The sequence below is a fragment of the Triturus cristatus genome, chromosome 7, assembly GCF_964204655.1.
Source record: "Triturus cristatus chromosome 7, aTriCri1.1, whole genome shotgun sequence".
NCBI classification, from domain to species: Eukaryota; Metazoa; Chordata; class Amphibia; order Caudata; family Salamandridae; genus Triturus; species Triturus cristatus.
This window is the reverse complement of record NC_140590.1, coordinates 16,185,597-16,212,748: the sequence shown is the minus strand read 5'-3', so window position 1 is coordinate 16,212,748 and position 27,152 is coordinate 16,185,597. Positions and strand designations below refer to the sequence as shown.

Here is a 27,152-nt window from a genome sequence, read left to right as displayed (position 1 = left end):
GCCGGTCTTGTGGAGGCACCGGAATCGGCTCTTCAGCATGCCAAACGTCCTCTCTATCACTCGCCTTGTCCGGCCATGGGCGGTGTTGTAGCGGAGCTGGGCCGGCGTGATGGGGTTGCGGAGAGGTGTCAGCAGCCAAGGCATGTTGGGATAGCCAGCGTCCCCTAAATGGAAAGCACATGGATATCGTTAGAACAGGCGAAGCGGTAGTGCTGCTCGGCCAAACAGAATACAGGACAGACAGACTGTACCCACCAACAACACATGCACGTTCGTTGCGCAGCTGCATCATCATATCAGGCATCCCGCTACGCCTCATGATGTAGGCATTGTGTGCTGATCCTGGAAAACGAGCACAGACATGTGAAATCACCATGTTGGACAGACACACCACAAGGGCATTGATGGAGTGGTAGTGCTTCCGATTGCGGTACGCCACCTCCCGTGCGTGTGGTGGTACCAAACCTACATGTGTCCCATCTATGGACCCAATGACATGGGGCATCCCTCCCAGGGCATAGAAACCACGTTTGACCTCAGTCATCTGTTCAGGGGTTGGGAACTTGATGAAGTCATCCAGGTGAATCAACATGGCCTCCAAGAAATCATGCAGCACACCGCTGAACATGCTCTGGGACATGCCACCAACATGAGCTATGGTATATTGGAAGGTACCCGTGGCAAGGAAATGTAGGGCAGCCATTACCTTCAGCTGGGGTGTCAGTGCCGTAGGATACCTGTGCTGCGGTTGCAGGTGTGGTGCCAGTCTCGCCGTCAGCTCCAGAATCAACGGTTGGGTGAAGCGGTAGAGCCGGATCCTGTCATTCTCCTGCATGGTGGCCAAGTCTGGAATTCTTCGGGCAACAGGAGGCGCTCTGCAGTAATTTGGAAGTGACAAGGAAGAGTGAGTGCACTACGAGAACAACTCATGTCTACTGAGCACATGTAAATCTGCCAATACACACATGCCACATAGGGAGTCAGGCATGTGCTACATGCCCAGGACACGTATGGATGCAAGGTGACACTCCTTCCAAGACCCAGCTACACACGGTGATTGAGAACCTCCCCATGCCACGCCATGGGAATAGCTGTGTCCCAGTGCAAGTGAACAGCCCGACGCAAGACAGAAGTGACATACACCCACACATCAGCAGAAGTAGGATGCCGATTGTAGAGACTGGTAGCGGAACACCGGAGCCACAGGTCACATGACATTACACTAGGCCTGCCCACACACCTTGCCATGAAGGTGCACATGTCATGACTCACCACACATTCCTTGTGAGGATGCTGACATGGCCTTGTCACGCTACTCCGTGTCCCATGCATACATGTGCACCTCACATCAGATACCACATGTGGCATGGTGTGCGGAACAGTGTGCAATGACAATCTACACACAGACACATGTTGGTTGCTGCAACGGCTGCAGCTTTTGAGGGTGCTACAACATCAACCTGATGTAAATCCCGGACACATAAATGACATAGTCACATTGTGCACTGTGGGTAGTGACAAGTCAGGTGTCATGACCCCTGTACCGGGCATCATGGGACACTTCCGTGTGTTGGTGTCCGTGCCATGCCAGTGACGCTCACCCCAAGTGCGCAGTACGACATGCACACATGTCAAAGGAGTCAAGGGCATGCCTGGCACACATTGCACCCTCACACAGTACACCTGTACACATCTCATCATACATCTGGTGCCTCCTCCACTCAGGAGGCATGTTCCACATCACAGCCTGTCACACCTGTGCCCCACACATGTAGTAATGCACAGACGATGCCTTGATGTCCATTCCTGGACAAGTATGTCCATCCATGGACAAGTATGTCCGCCCTATTCCTACCTGTGTGTCGACTATCACCACAGTGATGTGTACAAACCGGCGTACTGCTGCTAAGAGGGCCTGTGTATGTTCCCCAATCACTGTGGGAGTGCTGCCGTATGTGTACCCATCGTGATGGCGAGCGTACAGGCATTTGTACGGTCCGTACCACAACGAGTACGCATACGCGTGCAGACCCATAGTGATAGTGAGCGTACATGCGAGTGTACGGCCCTCTCACTATGGGTCTGCACGCGTATGCGTACTCGTTGTGGTACGGACCGTACAAATGCCTGTACGCTCACTATCACTATGGTTCTGCACGCGTATGCGTACTCGTTGTGGTACGGACCGTACAAATGCCTGTACGCTCACTATCACTATGGTTCTGCACGCGTATGCGTACACGTAGTGGTACGGACCGTACACTCGCATCTACGCTCACTATCACTATGGTTCTGCACGCGTATGCGTACACGTAGTGGTACGGACCGTACACACGCATGTACGCTCACTATCACTATGGGTCTGCACGCGTATGCGTACACGTAGTGGTACGGACCGTACAAATGCCTGTACGCTCACTATCACTATGGTTCTGCACGCGTATGCGTACTCGTTGTGGTACGGACCGTACAAATGCCTGTTCGCTCACTATCACTATGGGTCTGCACGCGTATGCGTACACGTAGTGGTACGGACCGTACACTCGCATCTACGCTCACTATCACTATGGTTCTGCACGCGTATGCGTACTCGTTGTGGTACGGACCGTACAAATGCCTGTACGCTCACTATCACTATGGTTCTGCACGCGTATGCGTACACGTAGTGGTACGGACCGTACACTCGCATGTACGCTCACTATCACTACGGGTACACAGACCCATAGTGATAGTGAGCGTACAGGCATTTGTACGGTCCGTACCACAACGAGTACGCATACGCGTGCAGAACCATAGTGATAGTGAGCGTACAGGCATTTGTACGGTCCGTACCACTACGTGTACGCATACGCGTGCAGACCCATAGTGATAGTGAGCGTACATGCGTGTGTACGGTCCGTACCACTACGTGTACGCATACGCGTGCAGACCCATAGTGATTTTGAACGTAGGCATGCATGTACGGGCCGTTGCCATGCATTTGGGGTGCCCTAGGGCCCGGAAACGCACCGTACCTGTGTGTGATTCTCCTAATTACATAGGGGACAAGTATTAAGGCCTACATGCATGCTGGTTGTCATGGCGACCAGGTTCAAATTTCGATTTTGTTCTGGAAGGTGCACAGCAGAAGTCAGTTGGAATTCTTCTACTTTGTTGCAATGTGTTTGTGGGGCTGACATCATGCAGGAGAATGAAACCGATAGAGAACCCACAGACTGCTAGGTTTGAAGGGATTGGTGGAAACATAGGATGCAAATGTGAGTGACCAATCACTCTGTACTCCTGTGCATGAGACTGGGCAGAAGGCCACATATAAGGCAGCCAGGTCCCATGAGGGATTACTTGCCTGCACATCTTTGCATTTGTCGACCAAGCTGCTGCTACTGATTCCCTGGAACCATGTCAAGGGCTGTGGAGAGGACACAGCCATTCACCCTGGAGGAGAACATGGCTCTGCTGGATGTGATCCTCCCACAGTACCCCATGCTGTATGGGCGACCAGGGTATCAGGTGAGTGCATAGGCCACTGCCACAGACTGTCCCTATGTTGTGACTGTGTCTTCAGGCATTGTGACCCGGTGTGACACACATGCCATGTACTGTCGGGGGGGTACCAGGGGGGGGGGTGCCTGATGTCTCCCAGCAGTGCCCTGAGACAGGAGGGGTGTGTGCAGAGTCCTCCCAGCAGTGCCCTGAGACAGGAGGTGTGTGTGCAGAGTCCTCCCAGCAGTGCCCTGAGACAGGAGGTGTGGGTGTGATGCACAGTGTGAGCCTTGATCATTGATTGTGACATTGCCATCATTCCACCTGAGTACCCACTATGGCACGTACTGCCTTTTCCCTCACCAGAGGATGATGTCCCTATGACAGAGGTGCAATGCGTTGGCTGCATTACATGCCATGTAGTAACCAGCTATTATGTTCACATATGTCTCTCTGTGACATGTGGCTGGTGTATTGATGTGGTGTCACTTGTAATTCCTCACAGGTAGGCGCCACTGCCAAGGAGCAGATCTGGCTGACCGCCGTCAGTGCCGTGAGGCGTGTGGATGGTCGGAGGCGGAGCCTGTCCCAGGTGAGGAAACGCTGGCAGGATATCCGGTGCTGGACGCGGAGGATTGCACGGCTCCTGCTGGGGGACTCACCTGAGAGCCACAAGAACCGCGGCCGCCGCCGTCTGACCCACCTCCACAGGCGTGTGCTGCCGGTGGTCTTTCCAGACCTGGAGAGGCGCTTACAGGCGATGCAGCAGGCGGAAGGGGGTAGGTACATGTGCGTTTGTTGTGTGTCACCGGCATTTGTAAGGGCACAGTGGCATTAATTCACTGGCAGGGTTTAAAGGTGCTGTGCCCATCCAGTTTGCCCAAGTGTAGCGCTGCGCCCCTGCCACCCTTCCCCTCCTTGCAATGTGTTCCCTGGTCTGTGTGTAGTCACTCCTTCACAAGGTAATGTAGGCTGGCGCTTTGTCCACGAGAACAATGACTGTAGCATCATGGGTGGTGGTGGTGGGTAACAGGTTGTGGGACCTTGCCTGTGAACTGTCAAGTTCACTGCATGTGGGTTCCATGTCAGTTGGCACTGATGCTGGCTCCAGACATGGGAGTTGGTCTCTCATGTGTCATGCCTTACAGCGCGCATGTCCTATGTAGTGGCCTGTGACATGATGTGCATGAGTGTGCGCTACGCATAGTGCAGGGATGGTGACGTGTGTAGCAGTCATTCCCATTCAGTAGCATGTAGTTGCATGCCCAATACTGTCCCCTGGGGCACCTTATCCTCAGTGTTGTTTGTGTCATCATCAACGTGGACACTCTCACTGTCTACAGCGTAGGTTGTGCTCTGTGCCATTGTCCCCTGTCACCATGTATATAGACGTGCTATTATGTACAGGTGTCCACTGTGCAGCCTGACCTGATTGTCCCTCTTCATACTCACAGTTGCCAGTGCCTGTGTGTCTTGTTATACTCATCTGAGGATGGGCACTGGTACCTCATTATTTGTACAGGCGCACCTTTGCTGTTTTGCGTCCAATCTTGCCTTTTGCCTGCCACTGTGTTTATCACCCAGACTATGAGATGTTGGTGCCACCTGTGTCTCAGCAATTAGCATCGTGTGGGGGTTGCTTGGGGCGGGCAATGCCTATGTGTCAAATCCTGATTCCTAATTGCTGGGTCTGGACAGTGTGTGATGTTACTGGACACACACGCAAGGTGCAGTGACCGAGTTATGTTGGGCATGTTTGCAGCATTACCTATGCAGCATGTGTCTCAAGTTCATGGATATTGTCCCTGGTCATAGGTATTTTCACAAACGCTGTGTGGTGCAGAGGCAGTGCAGGATTGTCCCCAGGGCCTGGGTGCTATGTCAGACTCCGTTTCCTGTCATCAGCTATTGTCTCATGCTCTCCATGGTATTTCAGTGGCATGGTGGCTCAACCAACTGTGTTTCATGCCCTACATCGGTACCTTGTTTTGCAGATGTTAGGGATCTGCCTCTTCAGGCTATGCAATGTTGACTATGTAGATTGGACTCATGTGACAGATGTGTACAGGTGTCTGATTAATTTCTGTCTCTCCACCCTGCCCACAGCATCGTCGGGGGACACAGAGGGAGACATGGACACGGACCAGGCGGAGGGACCGAGCACCAGTGGCAGCCGTGACATCGGGGCTGGCACATCGAGTGGGACAGAGGCGGAGGATAGTGTGGCCGAGGACCTGTCGACTGGCACATCAGACTACGAAGCTGACAGGTCCGAGGAGGATGTCTCAGGGTTGGCGGAGGCTGCACCAGCAGCTGACAGTGGAACAACACCTGCCACCGCCCCCTCAGTTCCCACCAACCGCCTCCCACTTGCTCGTGTCCCTTCCCAGCGTGCCCGGTCACCGCATGTCTCCTTCCTGCCAGGCACCGCACCCCCTGCCCCTGTCTCCACTGCTGCCGCCAATGCTGAGTCTATGGACATCCAGCGGCAAATGCAGGTTGGTCAGGCTGCGATCCTGAATGTCCTCCATTCCCACGGGAAAACCCTCACCAACATCGAGGCATTCTTGGAGGGCATTCATTCTTTGCAGGCTGACCAACGCAACTTGCTGAGGTCCCTAGACTCCACACTGACTGCAGCAGTGGGTCTCCTGCAGCGCGACCTCCCCCCACCTACCCCTGCCCCATCCACACTTCCCACTTCCATGCCTGTCCCACGTACACCCAGACGTCGGCATGCACCCACCACAACAGACACAGGCACCACACCAGCAGGGAAGGTCCACCGCACTCCTCCTGACACGCACACACAGGGTGAGATAGGCACACCCACTGGGTCGGGGGGCAAACGTGTGACACGCAGCCAGAGTGGGAGTCCGCATTCCACACAATCCACTCCCTCCAAATCCCCTCCCCTCAGCTCTCCTGGCCACATCTCCCCCAAGGACTCCTTCATGGCCGCTCTGTCCCTGAGCCCCACAGTTACGCCACCACGCAAGCGGTCAAGGAAGTCCTCGGTCAGGGTGGTTGAGTCTCCCCCCCTGTCTCCACCCTCCCCCGGTGGCGCTGCAACCCATCCCTCTGAACCCCCCCCCTCCTTGGGGCCTGAGGTCACTTCGGGTGCAGGGGACTCCCTGGAGGACCTTGCTAAGGTGTGTAGTGCCATCCTGGCCTCCGCCTTTGGCCATGACACACCCCCTGTGGTTGAGTCCTCCATCCCTGCACCCACAACGCCGCCCCTTTGCCCTGATGTCCCTGCGGTGCCTGTTGCTTCCCCCCCCCCTGATGCCCTCACCAGTATGGAAGACGATGGCATTTGACTGTGCAGGCAAGGTAGGGGACACACATCCCACTGTGTCCCCCATGCAGCTGGGAATAATTGACTGCCCTATGGCCTTTGTTGACTTTGAACTGCCGTTGATCCACGGACATTGTGCTCATGCTGATTAAAGCTTATTTTTTTTTTCATTATCACACTCCTGCTATGGTGGTATTGGTGTTGGTGGGGCTGCTACATTGTTTTGGGTGGTGTTTAAGGCTTTGGGTGTGTGGGATTTGTAGTAGTGTTCTGCTCTTTGGGGCCACCCTAGGATCTGTGTGCCATCACAAGGTGTTGGCTAACTTCCTTAGGTCATGTCAGCAGTTACTGCATGGTTCAATTGTCCCAGGGTGTATTCCTTCCTCTGTGTACCCAGTTTCTTCCCTGCAGGGTGTTCCCAATGTTTAGCGCAGAGCTGTGTGTACATGAGCTGTGTGTGTGACGGAGCCCTTCTACTTTGGCCATGCATGCATGGCCATGTCTCCACCTGCAACAATCGTGGCATCCTTGGTGATCACTGTACTTGTGTGTGGAGTCAGTTGACATGAGTTCATGGGGACATGTTCCCTTGTAGGCAGTATGGATGTGGGTAATTGTGGCATCACACACATGTGTTACACCCCTCCTGGGTGTGGACACTGCTGGGAGGACTCTGCACCCACCCCTCCTGGGTCTGGACACTGCTGGGAGGACTCTGCACACACCCCTCCTGGGTCTGGACACTGCTGGGAGGACTCTGCACACACCCCTCCTGTGTCTGGGCACTGCTGGGAGGACTCTGCACCCACCCCTCCTGGGTCTGGACACTGCTGGGAGGACTCTGCACACACCCCTCCTGTCTCTGGGCACTGCTGGGAGGACTCACCACCCACCCCTCCTGGGTCTGGACACTGCTGGGAGGACTCTGCACCCACCCCTCCTGTCTCTGGGCACTGCTGGGAGGACTCACCACCCACCCCTCCTGTCTCAGGGCACTGCTGGGAGGTCTCTGCACCCACCCCTCCTGGGTCTGGACACTGCTGGGAGGACTCTGCACACACCCCTCCTGTCTCTGGGCACTGCTGGGAGGACTCTGCACCCACCCCTCCTGGGTCTGGACACTGCTGGGAGGACTCTGCACACACCCCTCCTGGGTCTGGACACTGCTGGGAGGACTCTGCACACACCCCTCCTGTCTCAGGGCACTGCTGGGAGGTCTCTGCACCCACCCCTCCTGTCTCTGGGCACTGCTGGGAGGACTCACCACCCACCCCTCCTGTCTCAGGGCACTGCTGGGAGGTCTCTGCACCCACCCCTCCTGGGTCTGGACACTGCTGGGAGGACTCTGCACACACCCCTCCTGTCTCAGGGCACTGCTGGGAGGACTCACCACCCACCCCTCCTGTCTCTGGGCACTGCTGGGAGGACTCACCACCCACCCCTCCTGTCTCAGGGCACTGCTGGGAGGTCTCTGCACCCACCCCTCCTGGGTCTGGACACTGCTGGGAGGACTCCACACCCACCCCTCCTGTGTCTGGGCACTGCTGGGAGGACTCTGCACCCACCCCTCCTGTCTCAGGGCACTGCTGGGAGGACTCTGCACACACCCCTCCTGTCTCTGGGCACTGCTGGGAGTGATGGGCACCCACCCCTCCTGTCTCAGGGCACTGCTGGGAGGACTCTGCACCCACCCCTCCTGTCTCAGGGCACTGCTGGGAGGACTCTGCACACACCCCTCCTGTCTCTGGGCACTGCTGGGAGTGATGGGCACCCACCCCTCCTGTCTCAGGGCACTGCTGGGAGGACTCCACACCCACCACTCCTGTCTCAGGGCACTGCTGGGTGGACTCTGCACACACACCTCCGATTTCTGGATATGTGCGCTTGGCACATACACGGTGGGGTTACGCACACTGCATTAGAGGTGAGGGTACGTGTCTACTGACACTGGTGTGGTGGGGGTACGCTCCGTACGTCCGCGGGTGTGGGTACGGGTCGTACTTACACTGTTGGGCAGGGGGGTACGCTCCTTGCATTCGTGGGTGGGGGTTCGAGTCGTACTTACACTGTTGGCATGGGGGGTACGCTCCATGCATACGCGGGTGGGGGTACGGGTCGTACTTACACTGTTGGGCAGGGGGGTACGCTCCTTGCATTCGCGGGTGGGGGTACGGGTCGTACTTACACTGTTGGGCTGGGGGTACGCTCCGTACGTCCGCGGGTGGGGGTACGGGTCGTACTTACACTGTTGGGCTGGGGGTACGCTCCGTACGTCCGCGGGTGGGGGTACGGGTCGTACTTACACTGTTGGGCTGGGGGTACGCTCCGTACATCCGCGGGTGGGGGTACGGGTCGTACTTACACTGTTGGGCTGGGGGTACGCTCCGTACGTCCGCGGGTGTGGGTACGGGTCGTACTTACACTGTTGGGCAGGGGGGGTACGCTCCTTGCATTCGTGGGTGGGGGTTCGAGTCGTACTTACACTGTTGGCATGGGGGGTACGCTCCATGCATACGCGGGTGGGGGTACGGGTCGTACTTACACTGTTGGGCAGGGGGGTACGCTCCTTGCATTCGCGGGTGGGGGTACGGGTCGTACTTACACTGTTGGGCTGGGGGTACGCTCCGTACGTCCGCGGGTGGGGGTACGGGTCGTACTTACACTGTTGGGCTGGGGGTACGCTCCGTGCGTCCGCGGGTGGGGGTACGGGTCGTACTTACACTGTTGGGCTGGGGGTACGCTCCGTACGTCCGCGGGTGGGGGTACGGGTCGTACTTACACTGTTGGGCTGGGGGTACGCTCCGTACGTCCGCGGGTGGGGGTACGGGTCGTACTTACACTGTTGGGCTGGGGGTACGCTCCGTACGTCCGCGGGTGGGGGTACGGGTCGTACTTACACTGTTGGGCTGGGGGTACGCTCCGTACGTCCGCGGGTGGGGGTACGGGTCGTACTTGCACTGTTGGGCTGGGGGGTACGCTCCTTGCATACGGGGTGGGGGTAGGGTCCGTACATATCCGTCCCCACGCTATGTGATGTTTGTGCGGCCCGTACCCAGGCCTTTGCCACGTGGGTGCGATCCGTCCCGCCATTGTTGGGGTGACGTGTGTGGGCGTGGTCCGACTCGTACCCACGCTCTTCAGGCGTGGGTACGGGACGTACCTGTCTGGTTGTGTTGCTGGTTCGCATGGTGACGGACTTCCGTTGTGGCGGTCGCTGGATTATCAGGACACGCCCCCACCCCCTCGTGGTGACCAGGGCATGGGAGTCAGGTATGTCCAGGCCATGTGTAGTGTGTCACTCATGTGGTTGTTTTGTGGCCTGCCCTGGTCGTGCCACCCCCACCCCACCCCACTTTCCCCCCTCCCTTAGTTATTCTGACCTTCTGCGGCGTCTGCGTCGTAACCTGTAGAGGAGGTGTACTGCTATGAGGGCAGGGATGACTCGTAGGTTCGGGTCCATGTCTGTCCGTCGCGTACTGGTACTCCTTGCTCGCGTCGTCCTGTCGCGTACGGGTCCTCCTTGATCGCGTCGTCCTGTCGCGTACGGGTCCTCCTTGGTGGCGTCGTCCTGTGTGTCCGTCACGTACTGGTCCTCCTTGTTCGCGTCGCCGTCTGTCCGTCGCGTACTGGTGGTCCTTGTTCGCGTCGTCCTGATTTCCCGGCAGTTTTTGGCTGCCGCAAAATATTCACCGTGCGGGGTGACGTCGGTGCGAATCGTGATTCCTGGGTCGTGAATGGCTGGCTGCGTGCGTCCCGACGTCAGGTCGGCGCTTTCCCGGATCGCATTGGTAGGTGTTTTTTGTTCGGTCGGTCTTTTTTACGATTCGTACGGTAATGGTGTACCCGTGCGAATCGTAATTCCATGTTTGTATATTTTGACGACCGGGTACGCGTCGGACGGAGAATATGCTCCGTCCGACGGTTCGTACCCGGTTTTTACCGGATTGTGATCGGCACCTAAGTCTAGGGGAGTCACCACGGTCCGTTTTATTAATATGATTAACCAAAGCGTTAACATAAAGACAGAACAGGGTAGGGGCTAGCACGCATCCCTGCCTGACTCCTCTATTGACTGGAAAGCGCGCGGTTAATTGGCCTGCCTTACCATATCGGACCTGCGCATAGTTGCCAGTGTGCAGTCTAATGATCATAGCTAATAGGTCCAAGGGGACTCCCAGCTTATGCAGTACCGCCCAGAGCTTATCCCTTGGGACCATATCAAAAGCTGCTTTCAGGTCGACAAATATCAGATAGAGGCTGCCACCCTCCATTGATACTGTCTTCCAGAATAATAATTGCAGCCGTAAGAGCTGGTCAACAGTTGACACCCTTTTCCTAAATCCTGCCTGTAAATCGCTCAAGATATTCATCTCTTCCATCCAGGAATGCAGACGATTAAGTAAAATTCTAGCAAACAGCTTTTGTGCTACATCTATTAGGCTGATTGGCCTGTAATTTGCAGGAAGCAACGGTGATCCTTTTTTAAAAATGGGGAATATTTCAGCTCCTAGCCATGTATCTGGGACGTTCATACCTTTCATGATGGCGTTAAATAAGGTCCATAGATAAGGGACCCAGATCAAGGGTTCTTCTTTATATAGGTCCCCGGGGATTTTATCTAGGCCAGGTGCTTTAGATGTAGAGAGGGTTTTGATAGCACCCTCAACTTCTTGGGCCGTTATTTCATTTAAAGAGTCAAATTGTGCTAACTGAAGAGGACCCTCCGTAAGAATCAGATCATCTCCAGTTGAGTACAATGACTTAAAATGGGCTTCCCAGGCAGATGCTGCGATATTCGGTAGGATTGGGGATCGTTCGTCCTTGTTGCCCGAATTGGCAATAATTTTCCAAAATCCCCTCATGTCCTTATTAGAAAGGGCAATTTTGAGGGCCTCCCATTTCTCAAACTCCCATGATTTTTTTGCCTTTTTCTATAGTCTCGTAATAAAACTTCCTGGAAGGCTTCAATACAGCCTTATTTTTTGTTTTTATTGCATTAATAAGAGCAGATTTTGCCTGCCTACATTCTTTAGTATACCAGGTATTAAAAAAGTGATTTTGCCTGGGCTTAGTTGATGGGGGATTAAAGAATATTTTAAGAGCCAAGGTAAGATGCAGGTACGTTGATTCTACCGCTTGTAAATCCCAGTCGCTTGGAAGTGGGGTAAATAACCTTTCCGTTTCTAGAAGCGCTGGGAGAATCAGCCCATAAAGTTCTAAAATTTTGTCCGGGGTGCGTTTTACTGCATCCCACCTAATTCTTCTTTTATTATTGACCAGAGAAAGATTCCGGTCGGGCATAGGGCCAATGGTAGAAGATGCTTGAGAGACAGGAATTGATATCTCAAGCAACAACGCATCGTGGTCACTGTCAAATCTAGAAATGACGGTAAAGTCTACAATACTATTCCAAGAAGATACCTCCACCAGAATATAATCTATTAGGGAGGAATAATTGTCCCTTTTGAAGGTAGGTTTCCCTGGCTGGTCAGATTTTAAACGACCATTACAGGCCCTCAATGAATGCGTAAGGACAAATGCATTAATTTGCATAACTAATGGGGTCCAAGCCTTTACCTTCTGGATTTGGGGATCTGGTATTAGATTACAATTATCTTCCTCGTTTTCTAATATATATGGGAGGTCAACTAGCGGTTCGTATTGACAGTTAAAATCACCCGCAATTATTAGTCTATCATGATTAGGTAGGTCTGGTATGCTAGTAGATAATAAGTCAAAAATCGGAGAATCTTGGGATAGGCTAGATGGACGTGAGTAAACGTTAATAAGAATTAGTTTAAAATTGGGTTTGAATAAAAGAGCCAGACCTTGAAGATCTACTGAGAACAGATCTAGTTCAGAAATAGTGCAGTCTAAATGAGTTGCGACCCATATGGAGAGGCCCCCGTAAGGCCTACCCCTCTTCCCCTTGGTCGCTACTACGGTATGTGCCGAAAACCCGGAGAACTGTGTAGGCACAAGCGACCAGGTCTCCTGCAATAATACAACATCATATTCTGATATAAACTTAGACCACTCTGGGTTGTCTATCTTTGAATTTATACCAGCGATGTCTCATGATAGGATCCTGATTTTAAGATCTGAGGGGGAGGCTATGGTTGGTTGGCGTTTGATACAAGGAGTCTCCACATTAGCTGGGTTACTGGCTTCTTCGCTTACGTCTGGTTCATTAAAACTAGGCAATACACAATAAGTAGACAAATGGGTTGGAGTATATAGGTTAAAACAAGGTTCAATAGCATTAGCATGTACTTTCATGTGTTTGTTTGGGATTTGTGAAAAAGGTAAAGAATTGTTCCCGAGTCAATCACATTCTTCCAGATTGGAAAGTGCTTCGAATCTATTGGTCAGTGATACTGTATTAACACAGGGTGAACTGACAATGGTGGGGGCACTAGACTGTACCGTAGAGCTTTTTACCCTGGTCAAGCTTGGAATTTTAAATTGACGTTTATTGTAAAAGTAATGATATGTTAGAGGCACTATTTCAAACGATCTCCTTTGAGGGGGGAAAAAGTTTCTAAGAAGTACAGGCAAAACATTAGTGCTCGAAAAGTGCACAATAACACAGTCCCCTTTTAGCTTCTTCTCCTGAGAGCCCACCCAGTCAACTCTTCTCGCCATGATGATCTTTCTTACAAGTGATTGACATACCCATTCAGGGGCACTGAGATTGGACGATATCCAGTGTGCACATTTGTCCATTAAATGGATAGTAGTCTCGCTTTGATTAGGTAATAACGGGGGTACCTGTGCCAGGACCAACGCCAAAGGAGCCGCTAGAGGAGATAAGTGGAATATTGGTTGTACTTGTTTTGTATTTATCGTAGTGAGTATAACTTTAGATGTTTCCGGCTGGGGTAGTGCACAGGGCCCTTCAGTTCTATTTTGGGGGGCATTGGGATGTTGTAAGCTCCTAGTGATTTCTGGTTGCACTACGGATAGGGCTGTTATGATCGGAGGTTGGGCGGCTTGAGACTCTGGCATGGGAGTATTTTCCGTTGAAGTTGGCTGAGGCCCATATAAGGGACCATCAAGGAAAGCATTATTCTGAGCTGTTGCTGGAAAATTATCAAATCGTGACTCCAACTTAGAGATCCTTACTTCGATGCTTGCCAATTTGTCGATTATCGGGTCTATGATAGAGTCTAATTTCTTAAGTAAATCGTCCCAAATTGGGGTTTGGTCGATGACATAAGGGACAGGTAAATTTGATGTTGAAAGGGTTGCTTTAGGCTGATGAAGCTTTTTGGTAGTTTTTTTTTGCAGAACATTCTTTTTCGTTGCACAAGTCACTTTAAGGACCCTAGGGTTATGGACGGGCAACGTATTCCTGGTTCTGGTCTCTCTTAGCTTGGGCGGTGATATTAAAGACTCAATGGAGATCGGTGGACTTGGATGAATGTCAGTTGTTGAATTACCGTCTCCAACGCTTGGGGTCGGATGTGGAATAGGATCTTCAATGCCAACTAAATCTCGTGGAATACCTGGGGAGGCTTGATTACTAATTTGGGAGTTTGAATGAGCGGGCGAACCCTGGCATCTCAGTGAGGGACATCCAGGTTCCAAGGACAATCTCCTTTCGGTCAACTCTATTTCATGTGCGAGCAGAGTCGTTGCCCTAACCAAGAATGAGTCTAGTGTAGCACCAGCAGGTGTTTTTGCTCTGGTGCTTTTTCCTTTCACCATTTTGATTACCAATTATACACAGTCACACTAATTACCTTCTATGGTAGTAGCTAATAGAGCGGTGGCCCAGCCCGGCCTCTTCCGGCCCCGGACGGCCACAGACGGTCCCGCCCTTGTCCCGGGCTTAGCCCGGCGCCGCCCGCGCGCGTCCCGCGACGCGGGGGTCACGGTGGTATTTAGTGCGCCTCCTGGCGCGAAAACAGCGTGGGCGGCTCCCCTGGCGCAAAGGGTTATGGGGGATGTAGTCCCGTCCCCACTCCGCGGCCGCAGATGGTGGAAGCGGCGGCGGGGGACGGAGCTTCCTGTTGCAGAAGGTGTCAGGCGTCAGATAGGAACAGCAGCGGTAAGCAGCAACAAACCCAGGCAAGTCCTCGGGAGAAAGCAGAGCCCGCTCTGCCGAGGTCACGGTGGTATTTAGTGCGCCTCCTGGCGCGAAAACAGCGTGGGCGGCTCCCCTGGCGCAAAGGGTTATGGGGGATGTAGTCCCGTCCCCACTCCGCGGCCGCAGATGGTGGAAGCGGCGGCGGGGGACGGAGCTTCCTGTTGCAGAAGGTGTCAGGCGTCAGATAGGAACAGCAGCGGTAAGCAGCAACAAACCCAGGCAAGTCCTCGGGAGAAAGCAGAGCCCGCTCTGCCGAGGTCACGGTGGTATTTAGTGCGCCTCCTGGCGCGAAAACAGCGTGGGCGGCTCCCCTGGCGCAAAGGGTTATGGGGGATGTAGTCCCGTCCCCACTCCGCGGCCGCAGATGGTGGAAGCGGCGGCGGGGGACGGAGCTTCCTGTTGCAGAAGGTGTCAGGCGTCAGATAGGAACAGCAGCGGTAAGCAGCAACAAACCCAGGCAAGTCCTCGGGAGAAAGCAGAGCCCAAAATTACTATTCCCACTCCAGTGAGTGCAACAGTAGGGAAAGTATTCAATAGCGGAGGGGCAAAAATTACGATTCCCATTCCAGTGAGTGTAACAGTAGGGAAAGTATTGGATAGTGGAAGGGTAAAAATTCCTATTCCGGAGGAGGAGCCTAGCGCGCAACCAAGATGGCCGCGTAGGTGCGAGGCTCCCGAGGACCTCCGCGACCTCCTACATTTATCCTGTCTTCATCCTGATTCGGTTGAGGGGACTGTGTTGGTGAACCTGATCCAAGGTGGTACCCGTTTTCCGTATTTCAATCGGACCCCGTGTGCCGTTATGGGCATCGATTGAAGTTTGCGGCCTGCTCCTCTCCTGACCCCGGACTTGAGTTGGGGGGTGATCCAGTGGAGAAGTGAATAACAACGGCGGGACGAGCTTGGCGAGACGCGTACCCCACACTTTCACTTTCGCTTTTGAGCCCTCTTGCCATTCTCGCGAGTGGGATCACGGCCCTTCTGTGTGTGGTGGTTGCCTCGCTGGGGGACCCTGCCTTTCTGAGGCGACCTCTGGGGTCCTTGGCCTCGATTGTTCGCTCTCCGCGGTAGGACTCGTGGGTGTACGGGATACAGGACGATGGCTACGAAGCAGGATGGAGAGAGGCCGAAGGCCAAATCGGCCCGGCGTGGCGCTGCAACTCAAGCCAACATTATGGATCGCCACACCCTACCGAAGGGTTCTCCCGGCTGGTCGCATAAGTCTCCTGAGTGCCCCGCGGATGCCCCGGATTTGCCGACGGATCTGACTTTGCAGGACGTCATGGGCGCCATCGCGGAGATGAAGACCTCGTTGGGTCAACAATTTGATACCCTGGCGCACAAACTCGACGCGGTTCTCATCGATGTTAACCTTGTCAGGGCAGATCTTTCCAAGACAAATGACAGGGTGGATTCTTTGGCCCACACCGCGTCGGGCCTCACGACTGAGGTGGCGGCCCTCCAGACGGAGGTACGTCGGCTCCGGCAGGCCAGTGCGCTCACGGATCGGCGACTGGAGGATTCCGAGAGTCGGGCCCGGAGGAACAACGTTCGCATTATCGGGGTGCCAGAGGGACTGGAGGATTCGGCGGCGGATCTCTTTGTGGAGGATCTGATTTCCAATCGTCTGCAGCCTCGAGGTTTGAGTAAATTCTTTGCGGTGGAGAGGGCCCATAGAGTTCCTGGTGGCAAGCCGAAGGTCGGAGCTCCCCCGCGGCCTCTTATTGCCCGTATCTTCAACTTTCGGGACAGGGATGCGATTTTACAAGCTTCTAGAGTGCAGGGGCCGCTTAAGCTGGAGAACGTGGAGGTGAACTTCTATCCTGACTTTACGCAAGCGGTCCAGAAGCAGAGGCTGGGTTTCATGGGTGTCAAGCGGCGGCTCCGAGATATGAACTTGAAATACGCCATGCTTTTCCCGGCCAGGCTGCGTGTGGAGTCCGAGGGTTGCTCTCATTTCTTTGACCGTCCAGAGACGGCCGTGGACTGGTTGGACACTTTGCCTAGGGGACATGATCGAGAGGGTGTGGGGGCCGCGGGAGGAGAGTGCCCACTGGACCGGTCCAGCGGTATTAACACTGGGGCTAATTCCTGATGATGCCACTTTTCGGCTGTGCTCAGGGTTTCTTGACTGTCGTGCTTTGCTCCCCCTCCCGTGGAGGTTGTGGTATGTCTCGAGGGGGTTCTCTTTCCTCCTCTAGGGGGTCTTTGTAGTTTAGTTCATGCAGGGGCGACAGGCACACTGCAAGTTGGGGGGGCTGTTTGGGCTCATGCAGGGGTGCAGGGAGGGGGGAGTTTTGTTTGTAATGTTGGGTTGGGGTTGGGTATTGTTTGTTTGTACCACAAGGCAGACATATTGTTGTGTTCTATTCAAGGTGCTCTCTGGGAGGGGACTGATTGGTTTTGGCTGTGATGGGGGGTAGGGGACTGAGACTTCTCTCCTAGAATGTTAACGGACTGGGGGACAGGATAAAACGGGGGGGGTCCTGCAGTTTTTAAAACGGATTTCACCTAATATTGTGTTCTTGCAAGAAACACACCTTATTGGTAATTCCTTCTGTGCTATGAATAGGCGGGGCTATCGCCTTGTGGCCCATTCGGGCTTCACCTCTGGTTCGAGGGGTGTGGGCATTATGGTTAAAACCTCGCTCCCGTTGGAGGTTGACGAGGTGCTCCATGATGACAGGGGGCGATATACGGCTCTGGTGGGTAGATGGGAGGGTAAAGTAGTTGTTTTGGTTTCTGTTTATGTCCCGCCGGGGTTGCAGATGACTACTTTTGCTGATTTGGGGCGCCTTCTTCTTGGGCTGCCGGAGGGGATCCTAGTGGTTGGTGGGGATTTTAATGCTGTGGTCTCCGGAACTGAGGATCGTCACCCACCCAGGGATCTCCCCCGGGCCCAAACTTGGTTGTCTGGCCTCTTAGATACCCTGGGTCTGGTGGATTGTTGGCGGCTAAAACATCCTGCGCAGGTACAATACACCTTTCATTCCGGGGCTCATGGTAGTCTTTCGAGACTTGATTATGTTCTGATGCCAGCGGCACAGGCGGGGAGGGTCGGGGAGGTGCGGCATCTTGCTCGGGGTATTTCAGACCACTCCCCGCTCTTGTTGCACTTTGATATTGTCCCGGGGATGGAGGGGAGGGTGGTCCCGATCAACCCCTGGTACCTGCGTAATCCCGCAATTCGCGCAGATTTGATTAAATCCCTTGAGCAATATTTTGGAGATAATGTGGGATCAGTGTCGTCTGCTGTTTCTCTGTGGGAGGCGTTCAAAACGGTACTCCGGGGGGAAGCCCTGTCCCTCATTTCCCATTGCAAGAGGTGTGAGCGGGAGGAGGTGACCCGTATCGAGTCTGAGATAACTGAGTTGGAGGGTGACCTGGATTGTGGTGTCACGGACAACAAACTGCATGCTCTCAGGATCAAACAAGCGGACTACAAGGCCCTAGTCACCGAAGCGGCCAGGGGCCTGAGTAGGGAGCAGCAGGGGCGACTGTATGATATGGGTGATAAAGCTGGAAAACTGATCGCGTGGCTGGATAAAAAGGAGAGAGCGAGTCGAGTTGTTCCGCTGGTTGAGAGAGTGTAGGGTGTGTATGTTACTGATCTGGGTGAAATTGTTGATTGCTTCGCAGAGTATTTTCGCGGGGTGTATTCCCCGGTATCTTCTCGCTCGGAAGAGGATTCCCGCGACCTGCTTAAAGATATTGCGTTGCCTTCCCTTTCGGAGGAGGATAAATCGTTGATGGACGCGACTCCGACGTCTGAGGAGATCGCCCTGGCCATACGTTCAGTCGCCTCTGGCAAGGCCATGGGTCCTAATGGCCTTCCCATTGAATTGTACAAATTGCGGCCGGATACATTGGCGCCGCATCTTCGTGATATGTTCCTCGCGGCCCGGGTGGCGGGTTCCCTCCCGCTGGACCAGCGTCTAGCCACTATTGTGGTAATTCACAAGGAGGGGAGGCTGCGAGATCGGGTCACTTCTTACAGGCCCATTTCGCTTTTGAATGCGGAACCGAAAATTCTGGCCAAGGTGCTGGCTAATCGGCTGGTCAGCGTGGTGTGCGATCTGATCCATCAGGACCAGTCCGGTTTTATCCCTCATCGCAACACCGCGCTTAACCTGTGGCGTCTGCATGGGGTGCTCTCGAGGGTTCCGTTCATACGTGAGCCAGCCATTTTGGCGTCCCTGGACGCCACTATGGCATTCGACACGCTTGAGTGGCCATATATCTGGGCGACGCTGGAGAAGTTTGGGTTTGGCCCGGGATTCATTGGCTGGGTGAAATTGTTGTATTCCGGACCGCTAGCCCAGGTGGTGGTGAATGGTAGAGTGTCGGCTCCTTTTGAATTGGGTAGGGGCACGCGACAGGGTTGCCCGCTGTCGCCTCTCCTCTTTGCGCTCGCCTTGGAGCCCCTGGCGGAGTGGCTGCGGTGGCACCCTTCGATTCGTGGTCTCCGATGGACTCCTGAGTATGAGGATCGAGTCTCTCTCTACGCGGACGATATTCTTTTGTATCTTGCTTCCCCGCGTGAATCGTTGATTGTGTTAGTGGATGTGCTGTATTCCTTTGGCCGGAACTCAGGCCTAGTCATCAACTGGGCTAAGTCCTGTGTATATGTCCTCTCAGGGGAGGCTCCCATCCTCCCGCGGGGTTGTCCTATCCAGGTTGCTCAACAGGGATTTAAGTATCTGGGTATTTTTATTACCCTGGACTCTGCGGCCCGATACACACAGAACCTACTCCCCCCCCTCCAACGTTTGAAGGCGGATGTGGCGCGTTGGAGGCGCTTGCCGCTCTCGCCGCTCGGCCGGGCGGCGCTGTTTAAGATGATGTCGTTGCCACGGTTTTTATATGCCTTACAAAACACGATGGATGTCGTTCCGGCTAGTTACTTTCGGGAGGTGGAGGGTCTGCAACGCCAACTGTTTTGGGATGGGAGGCCACGGATCGCCCTCGCGAAGCTGACGCTCCTGTGGTACGATGGGGGGGTCGCCCTCCCCGACATCAAACGTTATTACTGGGCCTCCCAGCTGGCTGCGATAAACCACGGGCTTTATGGGCCCGCCCTTAATCCGGCTTTTGAAATGGACAAATTGTTGTTGCCGGGTGGCGACTACAATCGTGCGCTCTACTCTAGATCGCTCGACGCACGTTTGACGGGTCCGACACGGGTCGCGGTACGGGTGTGGCATGCGGCAAACTCGGCGATGGGGTGGAAAGATCGGTTGACCCGGGCGACGCCACTGTATGCCTCTGAGCGACTGGGTTGCTTGTGGACGACGAAAGGCTTCGAGAAGTGGGACACGATTGGCATTAGCAGGGTGGGCGACCTTTGGACGAAGGGGGGATTTAAAACGTTTGATGTGCTGAAAGCGGAATACCAGTTGCATGACAGGGAGTACTTCCGGTATGTACAGGTTCGCCACGCGTTGTCTTCCGTGTTCCCGGAGGTCGCGTCCATCCCGGAGTGCTCCCCTTTGGAAGATAGAGTGCTAGACGGGCATGTACCGGATGGCACTATCTCATTGATCTATAAAAAGCTCATCAACGATCGCTCGGGACTGCTGGCCGCCCTCCGTGAGGCATGGGTCGCTGATGGATTGGAGCTGGACGACGAGGATTGGGTATCTGCGGTGGCCTCCCCGAAAGAGGTGGCCATACCGGCCCGCCTTCGTTTCGTCCAGTTCAAAATACTCCACAGGGTTTATGTTACGGGACCGGGCCTGATGCGTATGGGATATGCGGTGGATGGGATGTGTAAGCGTGGATGTGGCATGTTAGGGACCTTCCTCCACATTTTGTGGGAATGTCCGGAGGTGACTCGATTCTGGCGTGGTGTGCATGCGGTGTTGCAAGCGGTCACGCATGTTGCGCTGTTCCCCGAGGCTAGGAGGTGTCTGTTGAATGTGTGGGAGCCGACTGATTACACGGTGACGCAAACGTGGTGGGTGACATTGGGATATATGGTGGCCAAGCGTGACATAGCACAATTGTGGGGCTCCCAGTGGTCACCCACGATTTCGGTATGGAAGGAAAATATGGATTGGTGTATGTTCCGAGAAAAGGTTGTGTATGTGGCGAGAGGTAAGCCTGGGAAATGGGTAAAGGTGTGGGGCCCCTGGAACTCCTATCGCGGCGGGATCTGTACCCCACCACTGACGCCCGACTTGGTGGCGGCCCTGTCTCCCTAGTCTGCACATTCTCTTGATTCTGTGTTATCGTGACCACTTTGTTTCTGCCCCTGCCCTTCCCCCCCTCCTATTCTTGTAGGTTGGTAGAGCCCTCCCGAGGGGAGCACATACTGTTGCCTAGATTTTTGCCGCCTTGTGGGTTTGTTTTTCGTTTTTCATTTAAAATGAAACCGCCATTTGGGATGTTTGGGCAATGTGGCCGCAAATTATATTTTTGATCTGTGGGACTTTTTACTGCTTGCTGCTTGTGTTTATGAATGTGTTTCCTGGTCTCACTGTCTACTAGCAGCCGGCCTGAAGGTTGTAGGCCCATACTTGTATATCTCTTGAACTCTGTAATAAAGGTTTCCCCAAAAAAAAAAAAAAAATTCCTATTCCCATGCCAGTGAGTGCAACAGTAGGGAAAATGTTGGATAGTGGAGGGGTAAAAATTACTATTCACTCCAGCTAGTGCAACAGTAGGGAAAGTATTGGATAGCGGAGGGGTAAAAATTAGTATTCATACTCCAGTGAGTGCAACAGTAGGGAAAGTGTTGGATAGCGGAGGGGTAAAAATTACTATTCCTACTCCAGTGAGTGCCACAGTACAGAAGGAGCTGGATAACAGAAGGGTAAAAATTACTATTCTCACTCCAGTGAGTATGGGAGGGGGGCGGGACGAGAGGCTGGAAGGCGGGAGTGGGGACTGTGCAGGAGGGAGGAGCCACAGGGGCAGCAGCAGCAGGAAAAACTGGCAGTGTATAAAATTAATTATAAATTTAAAAAAGGATAATGTAATGAAGAGACACCGAACGGGGCAGTGCTGATTAAAATAAGGGCAGAAAAATTAAAAATAAGGGCACCAGGCAGGCAGAGACAGAAGCATCTCTGATGCAGCCAGGAATCAGGCTGCAGGCGTGAACCCTCACTGCGGAGTTGCCGGAGAGAGGGTTGACCCAGGCCGGAGGTCACTGTCTTACTCTTTCCCACCATTTACACCTTTAAACACCAGAACACACACCTAAAATTAATTACACAATTACCATCATTAACTACCAATTAATTAATTTAAATAAATTAACAACTAAATAATAATTCATCAATACAAAATAAATTACTTCCCACCCTTTACACCATTTACACCTATAAACACCACAAAATACACCTAAACTTAATTACACAATTACCACAATTAATGACTAATTATTTAAATTATATTAATTAAGAAATAAATGTTAAACAATTATTAATACATTAATTTACACATTTAACACTATAACATCACAATTAAACAAAGATTCATAAATGAAACTGATTCAATACATTATATATAATTAAATTACTTCCCACCCATTCCCCTATAAATCCACAACCCACTACGGAACTAAAAAGGCAAATGTCAAATAAAAAAAATAATAACTACTATAAAAAATAAATAAAATGTATATATTTATAATTACTTCCCACCCTAATCCCCTATAAACCCACAACCCCCTACGGAACTAAAAACGCAAAATTCTATTAAAAATATAATAATAACTACCATAGATAATCAATAAAATGTATACAATAAAATTACTTCCCACCCTATTCCCTTATGAACCCACAACCCGCTAGGGAACTAAAATGCAAAATTCAATAATTTTTTTTTAATTAACTACTAAAATTTTAACACAAATAATAAAAATACATACAATTTTTATACAACAAACAAATATCACACACATATAAAATGTATACTAAAATACATAACATTAATAAAAAATTGATATTTTTAACAACTATGGGGCCGATTCCGATCCTGGAAAAACCGGGTACGAACCGTCGGTCGGAGCGTTTTCTCCGTCCGACTCGTACCCGGTAAAAACACCATACAAACTTGCAAGTACGATTCGTACGGAAACACCATTTCCGTACGAGTCGGAAAAAACACCGACCGACAGCAAAATACATACGAATGTGATCCGGGACACCGCGGACGTGACGTCCGGACGGAGTTAGGCATGTTTTTACGTCCCAGCAAGTACGATTCGTACCGACAGCAGTCCGGACGGCAATATTTTTACGGCACCCAAAAAGTGCCGGAAAAGCGAAGTACGCCGCGATGCGAGCGGAATAGGGGGCCCGGTACGCGCCGTCCCCCCCAGCCCTCGGTATGTATGCGCCGTCCCTCCCCCAGCCCCCCGTATGTATGGCGCGTACCCCCACCCAGAGTGCGGGCACCTCTCTGTAGCAAATGGGTATTGTGCAATAATGGATATGTTGACTTTTATATTTCTATGTCAAGAACTTATAAACTAACCGGACATATTGGCTTTGCTATTGCTTGTTTCAGTTCCACATTCCTGAACAAGTGTGACAAATTCCCAGAAGTTGAGAGGAAATGTTTACTGACATATGAGTAAAGTTAGAAGTTTCAAACTGCTCCTTACCCTCCTGCAGGTTCAGGTTTTCCTCTCCTCTCGCCCCTTCCAGCCTGGCTCTGCATCTGGACCCCAGGGACGGCGGGGCAGGTGCCCGGGACGGAGGTGATCACAGCTGCGTTGGGAGAGACGGCCATCCTCAATTCCCCGATCTCTACGGATCTACTGTCTTACGCCTGGTACAAAGGGAGAAGGGTGACTAACACTCAACTGGTCATCAGTTCCTCACTGCCTGGTACTGAACAATTGAATGGCCCCCAGTACACGGGCAGGGAGACCGGATACATCAACGGGACCCTGAGCATCCGAGACCTGCGGATAAACGACACCGGGAACTACACGGTGAATGCGGTACAGTATGGTAAACTACCGAGGACAATCGCCATGCTGCTGCGAGTCATCGGTGAGTGGCCACACCGGACTGGGGCATTTACTTTCTTCTTCTCCCGTAATTTATATTTGTTTCTGTGTTTGTTATACCATTGTAAAAGAAAGCTAAGTAACAGTTTTATACTAAGAGTTTGGATAAATCACTGTGTGCTAATGTGATGTTACATAAACATGTTTAATAAATACTTTTTTCTATATTAAATTTTCAATGGCTATTAGGAAACACAATTAGTTATTGTAGTTGAACCCAAACAGTGTAATTCTCTATCACACAACCTAAGTATTGATGTATTTTTATGGAGGGAGCTGCACATTGTATTGGCATTAAGTGCTTTGTAATATAGATTGCGTTTTTATCGGATGATTGATTTTAAGGATTGTATTTCTTCCGTTCATTCTTTTTAATTAATTAAATTGTATGAATTGCCTCTCGTGATGCTTTGTAAATAGATTACTGCAATCAGCTCAGATCAGAATAAGCTTTATTCGATTTCAAGCAAATAAAATCACAAAAGCAGACATAAACAGTTAAAAAGCCAGTTCAACATTATTAGTTCCAAAATACAAATATATCATATGTTCTACAGATTCATCCATAAAAGAAATGCAAATAGTCCTAGAGATAAAATTGAAAACTGATCATATTATAAGTTAAATGTTACAGGCAAGGCCTTCCCTCACTTATTTTAATTAATTTCAGCTTTCTAAGTGGGTACAATGTTAATACTTTTCCTCACTCTAAGTATGCTTTTTTAAAAACACACCACGTTCCAGATACAGTAATCACTCTCTAAAACTTGCAGATACAGAAAGGCTGGTCGAAATTGCCTCCATCCTCCCAACCTTAAAAGAGGCAAAATCCACCTTGATCTCTCCTTTATATAAAACTTACAAAAAAGAACCGCATGCATTGTCGATTGTGGTGACAAATCATCGCAAGGACAACAACATAAATCTCTACACTAGTTATTCATTTCTGGGTAACTAATTAATCGATGAAAAATTCCAAATCTAAAACGGGTTAAAACATATCTTTCATATCCACTTAAATTACATAAAAGATATGGTTGTATATCATGTGGTTAAAATCAATTGATGCTGTGCTACTATTGGTTTATTTAGTTGCAGAGCTAGTGTAATTGACTCCAAATGACTCATTCATATTATTTTAAATGTCTTCCGAGAGATGGAATTCATTGTCTCTGGACAGTTATAATAATCTGGATGGCCAAGGTTGTACACAAAGGTGCCGATTCCGATCCTGTAAAACCCGTGTACGAATGGCCGTACGGAGCGTTTTCTCCGTACGACTCGTACCCGGGAATTCCACCTTACAAACCAGCAAGTACGAGTCGTACAGAATTACCATTTCCGTACGAATCGTAAAAAACAGCGTACGGCTAAAAAATACATACAATTCTGATCCTGGACAGCGCGTACGCGATGTCCACACGCAGTCAGGCAGCGTTTTACGGACCAGCAAGTATGATTCGTACCTACAGCACTCCGCACGGCTATATTCTTACGGGAGCCAAAAAGTGCCTTAAAAGCTAAGTACGCTGCGATGCATGACGAAAAGGGGGCCCGTTACGCGAAGTATACGCCATCACCCACATCGTACGTGTCCTCATGTACGGTGCGTACCCCAACATTGCATATGTACGGTGCGTACATACGCGCTGTTGGGGTACGCACCGTACATAGGCCAACAGTGCGTATGTACGATGCGTATGTCCTCACCGTACCCCCGTATGTACGGACTGTACCCCCCCACCCGCGTATGTCTGCACTGTACCCCTCCACCCCTTGTATGTACGGACCGTACCCCCCCAACGGCGTATGTCTGCACCGTACCCCAGGCGTACCCCAATCTTCACGTATGTACGGATCGTACATACGTGAGGAATGGGGTATGCCTGGGGTATGGTCCGGACATACGGGGGTGGGGGGTACGGTGCGGACGTACGCGGGAGGGGGGGCTGGAGGGGCCGTACGACTCGTACCCCGGGCACAAGTGTACTCGGGGTAGGGGGTTGTACAAAGTTCGCTCCGTACGGGGCCTTTTCCATGTGCTTGTGTTTTCGGACGGGCGGTACGGGTCATACTTGCGCGCTCGGACTTCAGTTTTACGATTTGTATGAAAAACTGTCTGGGGACGTCTCTTAGACTTGTCCCGAAGCGATTCGTATGTATTTTTCACGTACGAATCATACTTCGCCATTTGTACGGGACTTGTACGATTCGTACGTAAAAAAATACGGATACGAGTCGTACGGTAATTTTTTTTAACGGATCGGAATCGACACCTATATGTTTTATGTACTTCAGCCAAGTGATCTTGGTAGCATGGTCTAGCTTCATTGCGTCTTTAATTATTTCTTTATTCAAGACTGAGCCATTGGAAGTCCATATTATATGCCAGAGTGGAATACCCAGCTCGCTATGGCAATTAAAAACAGGGGTACTAACAGGTACAGCTAAAATAAACCTTCAAAAAGCATTTTCAACAAGCTGAATGGGAGATGAATCATAAAGCCCCACACACCCTCCCCAAAGGTGGCAATGCTCACACATTTTGCCTGGTAAATATTAAGGAGTATCTCAGGATGAATTTTTTCCCATCTTTCTAGCAAAATTAACCCCAGCAGAAGACTCCAATTTTTCACGGCCTCACTCCAAGAACCAGTATGATCAATTAAAATACCTAAATATGTGAGCATATTATTGGATTCAACCCTGCTTCCCCAAGTGGTAAACTCATCCATTTCTGTCTCCCTTTACCACAGGTCATTATAAATGTTTTTTTAGCGTTCAGTTTTAGACCCAAATCATTCATAAAAGTAGTATAAGAGGCAAGAGCATTTTGTAGGCCCAACTGGGTACGGGCCATCAGCACTGCATTGTCTGCATAGAGAAGGGAGACTATTGGGCGTTTATTAATATACGGTGGGTCCCTCGCCTTGTCCGCCAGCACTTGTTCCAAAGAGTTTGTGTAAAGAGTAAACAAGAATGGTGCCAGGACGCAGCCCTGTCTGACCCCCCTCTCCACTTTAAACAACGCAGTGCATTCCCCTTTAATTCTCTATCAAACCTTAGCAGTTGCCCCACTATACAACTGTCGTAGGGACTGAACCAAAAGTGGGTCTTCCTTTAAATCCGCCAGAATGTTCCATAGTTTACTGTGTATAACACAGTTGAAGGCGGATGTAAGGTCTACGAAAGCCAGATAAAATTTCCCTACTTTAGCCTGAGTATACTTCTCATTAAAATACTAAGATTAAGAA

At 51.6% G+C, this 27,152-nt stretch overlaps 1 protein-coding gene across 1 annotated transcript in view; it reads left to right on the top strand.

The window, feature by feature from the left end:
• Positions 1 to 27,152, top strand: part of LOC146808695 (uncharacterized) — a 388,468-nt gene that overhangs the window by 280,712 nt on the left and 80,604 nt on the right. Inside the window, exon 4 of the mRNA XM_085614782.1 lies at positions 23,531 to 23,881. Coding sequence (XP_085470908.1) covers positions 23,531 to 23,881 — 351 coding nt within the window. The remainder of the gene's footprint in view (positions 1 to 23,530; positions 23,882 to 27,152) is intronic.